Genomic DNA, 6000 nt, shown 5'->3' on the forward strand with positions numbered 1-6000 from the left:
GTTCGCAACCCTCAATAGTACGAACTTGCCAAAATCACTGTCGCACAACAAAACGGCGCTTGTGGCGGTTCGTTCCCTTTAAGTGATATTTATGTGGCGCGACGTTTCAAGTAGCCGTTTTGCTCGTTCCGCTTACTTTACGCCAGCTCCCCACTTGTCATTCGCTTTTGTAATTTTGGTTGCTACATATTTCTGTTACTTGTTTATTGTTATTGTTGTGTTTTATCTATGCCGCTGACGATTTGTCTAAGCTATCCGGTCTGCTACTCGACTAGTTGGTAGCCGGAAGTTGCTGGCATCTGGCTGCCGTTGACTTAAGGGCTGTACGATAACGCCTTTAAGTGGCCTTGATGAAGTTTGTGACTTTACCAAATTAAGTTAACTTCAAGACAAGACAGCTGTAAACACATTGAATACTAGAATACTTGTCGATTCACAGTCACAATAAGGGGAGGCTGCGCGAGATGGGTTGGAGGTGGCGGAAGCTGAAACATTTTGTTATGGAAAGCTACCACAAAACGGGGTTGCACGCTTCAACGCCTACTAAAATTGTATTCGGGTTGGGCACGGGTTAGCTGCATCTTATTCAAATATAGAGGGCTGCTTTAGCACTAGAGTATGATGAAACTGTATTGTAAATCATTTGTAGAGAGGCCAAATTGTGGAGGTCAAACTTCTGTACTGATTCTGCAAATAAATCAAAATTAATTTAATTAAATTTTTTTTGTTTATCTCTTTTTTGCAGATGATCCTATTATAAAATCTGAAATGCTTCAGAAAGAGGATAAGGTGGACGGCTGTTCCTTGGAGGAGCCGAAATTCGGCGATATGCCTAGTCTCCGGAGTATGGGTGGTGTTTACAACTCACCTTACGGGCCGCATCCCAGCTACCATCCTTACCAGCAGCAACATACTTCGGCCTACTACCAGCAACACCAACAGCAACAGCAACACCACGTAGCCGGCATGACATATGGTCCGCCCAGCCGCATCAATGTTGCCGACGATTATAGCGCATCAAAAAACCTGTTGCGTGCGGCGGACTGTGGTATACCGCTCCCAGCGAGCAAACCCAAGATCTGGAGTTTGGCAGACACGGTCGGTTGCAAGACACCGCCACCACCACCACCGCCGCCACCCACACTACCGCCGCCAATACAAATGAATACATATCAACAGCAGCAACAACAACAGCATCAACAGCAGCAACACCAATCACTGCTGCAGAGTCGGCAACAGTATTATCAACAAATGCCGCCGCACTTGCAACAAGTAGCTCAACTCAATCCTCACAACAATCACAGCAACAGCAACAACATGCAACCAGCGCACAACAGCAACAACAATTCGACATCGCTGAGTATGATGAGCGGTTGCGTCGGCGCATTGCCCTATTCGCGCATACCTACGGCGTACGCGGCGGTTGGCAGCAGCAGCAGCAACAACAACAACAACACCAGCGGCAATTTTCTCAATCTCAGCTCCAACAGCAGTGGCAGCATCAGCAATCACAACGGCAGTATTGGCAGTGGCAGCAGCAACAGTAGCGCCTCCAGCCCACCCTCCATGGCGCAGGGACCACCACTTTTGACAGCGCAGCAATATCACCAGCTGCAACAGCAACACCAGCAGCAACAGCGACTGGGTTTCGCCGAAATACAGCCCGATACACCACCACAGACGCCACCGAATATGAAGTTGGCGCACAATAGCAGCGGTGGGGGCGTTGGCAGTGTTGCACTGAATCAGCTGGCGCGTAGCGGACTAATGGGAACGTCTGTGAGCAGCGGGGCAAGCATGTGTTATAGCAGTGGAGGCGGCAATGCGGTCGGTGACAGTCAAGCGGCATATGGGGGCAATGGAACGAGCGTGGGCGTTAACTATGCCTTGGCAGCGGCGCGTGCGGAAGGCTGAGTTGTGGTAAAGGAAGAAATTCGATCGATTCGAGAACTAAATATTTAATACCAAGTTTTCGCTTCATCTATTCAACGGGACATGTGCAACGGCAAAGCAGGCAATTAATCGTAGCAAAAAAAAAAAAACAAAAAAAAAGCAAAACAAAACATTGAAAATTTAAAAAAAATATGCTCAATGCTTATTTCGAGGAAGTAAGCTACGCTAGTTTTCAATTAAATTTTTATACCCATACACACCTAAATACTCCGCTAAACCGCAAGCGGCTGCCGTCGCAATTTAATCGCGCTAATTATTTGGCAATAAAAACGTAATTTGAGTTAGCGGCAGTAAAAGTTTTTATTGCATTTTGTAAGTGTGGGAAAAGGTCGCACGCGCGTAATGAAAAAAAAAAAACTTTTAAAACAAACACTAAAGACTAAAGGCACGAACGCGTTGCAAATGCTAAGAGGATAGTCATCGCGAATTACTATACCTGGTGCTATTATTGGTGTTGTTGTTGTGTAATTATTAAAGTGTTTAATAAAAACGGCTAGCTAAAGCGTACGCATACGCCATCAGTCATGCTACGGGTTTAATGACTCTACACACAACAGCGGCAGAAAAAACTACGCCGACCAAAACGATAACTCTTTCAGAGTAACAACTGCGAAGGCGTTGTAAAAAGAACTATATACCTTGATAAAATTGCTTGTAAAAATTATTAATTAAAATTAAAAGCATGTTATAGAAATAGCAATTAAAAAGAGCTAATAATAAATATTTGAACATTTCGAGTGTGAAATGCAGGAGCTCTCTTACTGTGCTGCGTATCTACATGCTGTCGAAAAAGTACAGGGAATAGACCAACAAAATACAACATTTTTTTAACGGATTTATGAGTTTTGAAGCGAATTTGCGTGAAAATTGTGGACATTGGTATTATGAGGGGCAAATGAAAGAAGCAAGGAAAGGTTCATCTAACAAATGCGATCATCCAAGCTTGGCAGCTTTGACAATCCAGAGCAAAATTCGTATAAATTTGAAGTGCCAGTATTAATAAATCGCACATAGTGAGGATACCTAAAATTTACCGTCATTCCTTCGCCACATTTTGACGAATGCAGAATTTCAAATGCAGCTCTGGAACAGAAAACAAAAGTTACCAAAGCAATCAAAAGAGTTACCGAGGCAAAAGCGTGACGCGCCAGCCTATGTGGCGCGAGTAACGGTTAACAGATGGACAAAGAGAATCAAGGAACGCAGATCACGAGCAGCCAGAAGACAAGAAAAAAATTCGAACAATTAAATTAAACAAATTAGGTAAAAACAGCGGCCTCGGTAGTCTATCGTAAGTCCACTAATCTGCCATCCCAGAGGTTACGGATTCGAATTCCACGTAGAGGACGATCCTCGCTCTTTTCCAAATTTACTTACTTTCCCTGTTTCTAAAAACAAAACAAAAAATCCTTCAACCCCAAAACCTCGACCCCAAAAATCTGATCCTTTCCATCCTTACTCCTGCACAATAGTCTGCGCGTTATTTGCATTGTGGCTGCTAAAATAAGAAAAAAAAAACACAGTTACACATTGCAACAGTGGCGCCAACAAGAGGAAGCGGGCAATCGCGCAGACACACCAAATTTAGCGAAGTCCTCAACCACCTGTGTGATCCTTCTGCCAGAAAAATGTGAAACGCAGATGGCGCTCCAAGCAGTAAGAAGGCGCTGTTTCTAAGCAACGGCAGGTGGGCATTCCCACGACTTACGGCTGGTAGCGGCAGGCTAATCACCTACCCTGTCAGCAATCAAAACAGATTAACGAAACCAACGCAAGACTGAGTCTTGTCGAGGCCGTGAATCAGGAAAAAAAGATAAAAACAGCACAAAATATAGACAACTGGAATTCAATAAAGACGGCCTGAGTTCAACCGGCGACGCAAAAGCTCGGATTTGATAATGTTCGCTAGCTGCTCATAAAATAAAACAGATAAATTCATGTAGAGAATCATTGATTTTCGCGATTTTGCCAGATCAAAAAGGAATGTGCCGGTATGATTATTTAAGTTTCGAAAAGCGAAAAAGTCAGCTAAACCTTTTCACGTGGAAATAGTAATTGGTGAATTGAATTTCAATTTAATTAAATAATTCGTTTAGAGTGAGATTTCGAACTCTACTTATGACCCGCTAAGCTAAAAAGCTTGTCTGCAGGTTTTTAAATATTTGAAGCTTCCATAAAAATGTATTCATACATCTCATGAGTGAAGTGAAAAGATGGTTCAATTTTTTTATCCTCATTTCAATTGTTTAAATAACTTCATTTTACGTAATTTCGATGATATTTGTTAGGGTTTTGGTCAGAAACTCGTTGAATACTATAGCGTCTGAGAAGATGCATTATAGCGGTGAAAAATTCATAATTTTTTTCTACAAATCTGAGAAATCTGCGCTCTCAAATGCCGCATACTTCTTGAATAATATTCTTTATTTCCCTGACATTTTTTGTTCGAATTCAGGTGGGTTTTCCAAACAACCATTCCCAGGTACTTTTTTGACAGTATATTGACAATGTTAACATATGTACGTGTAAATAAAACATTAAACAACTAAATTAGTAGCAAAATTACAGCCATGAATATTCGCACCAACAAACAAAAACAAATTAAATTAAAACTAATTAATTAAATATTTATTGCTCATAACATAAAAATAACGGCAATAAAAATATTGCAGAAAAAATATATTGTAATAAAAACTGTAGAGCCACAACCAACTTGTAGGAAATACTACTAAATACTAATACGCTCACTTACTTCAGTAGTGTCAAAATATTATATAAGAAACATTTTTTTTTATAGATAGGTGTACAGAAATTACCAGATGCACTTCTTTTCTGCTGTGTAAAAAATTTGTGGCGATATCAAATTAACAGTAGCCGTGTTCGATTTGCCATATGTTGACGAGTGTCACTGCAAAAGAGCTGCCGAAAATTACATTTATTAGGAAGCGCTTAATGCGACTTAGTAAAACCGCGTTCACATAGGGAAACATTTGTTGCTCCAACTGTTTTCAGTGTTGTTGTTGATTGTATACTAAATACTCAACAATTGCATGCAACGGAGCTGACACGTGTGAACGTGACGAGCAACACCAAAAGAGAATTTGCAAAATTAAAGCAACATAATTTGCTCTGTATGAACGTGGTCTAATGCAATTTACTTCATATTAGAACAGAGATTTGGCAGCATTGAAAATAGTGAGTTGTATCAGTTTTATGAGCTGTAACTATACTCGCTAGCGGCGAATCTGGCTCGATAACTTTGTTGTTTCTTTCACATGCAATGTTTTCATGAAGCGAGTAGAGAAGTGATGAATCGAAAGTGCCTCGACTAGTACTAACTGGAAATCGCTAACCGTGAAATTGCGCCAGAAACATGGATTTGGCTTGTAATGAAGTGTTTCTAGCAACATTGAATGCCAAATGAAAAGAAAGGTTAAATTTATGAGCATATCCCCAGAAGCAATTGGCAAATTTCGTTAAGAAAAGCTTTTTTTAAACAAACTAACACACATATACTAGGTTGTTCAATAAGTTTTGCGGTTCAATAAGAAATACACAATTTTATGATTCGAATTGCGGAAATACAATATTTAGTATAGTCTCCCTAAGCATCAATACACTTGTGTCAACCAGCTCCCATTTGATGAATTCTATCCCTGATGTGAGAATTTGGAAGGGCTGCAAAATACGTTTCCATAGCTGTTATGATCTCATCATTTGATGAAAAACGCTTTTTGTGTATACATTTTTTGGAAACATATGAAAGTCGTTAGGGGGCAAATCTGGTGAAATCCGTGGCTGCTACCACAATTCGAAATTGTTATTGCTAGCCATTGTCAAAATGCTCTTGTACATAGTTTTTTCTTCTGCAAACTGGGTCTTTTTCACAATTTTTTTTAATAATATAATATTAATATGGTAATTCAAAATGTATTGTTTTACCAGTTGGCAAAAAAATCCACAAAAAAAAATTCCTCGCGCATCCCAGTGAACTGATATTGACAGCTTCTTGGCCGATTGATGGACACGAACTCTGTCCGGAGTCCA

At 40.5% G+C, this 6000-nt stretch overlaps 1 protein-coding gene across 1 annotated transcript in view; it reads left to right on the forward strand.

The window, feature by feature from the left end:
- LOC128861293 (homeobox protein caupolican) overlaps nt 1–5455 on the forward strand; it is a 53652-nt gene extending 48197 nt beyond the window's left edge. The window contains exon 5 of the mRNA XM_054099327.1: nt 746–5455. Within this exon, the coding sequence (XP_053955302.1) occupies nt 746–1914 (1169 nt within the window). The 3' untranslated portion in view covers nt 1915–5455. The remainder of the gene's footprint in view (nt 1–745) is intronic.
- The last annotated feature ends 545 nt before the right edge of the window (nt 5456–6000 follow it).

The sequence above is a fragment of the Anastrepha ludens genome, chromosome 4, assembly GCF_028408465.1.
Source record: "Anastrepha ludens isolate Willacy chromosome 4, idAnaLude1.1, whole genome shotgun sequence".
NCBI classification, from domain to species: Eukaryota; Metazoa; Arthropoda; class Insecta; order Diptera; family Tephritidae; genus Anastrepha; species Anastrepha ludens.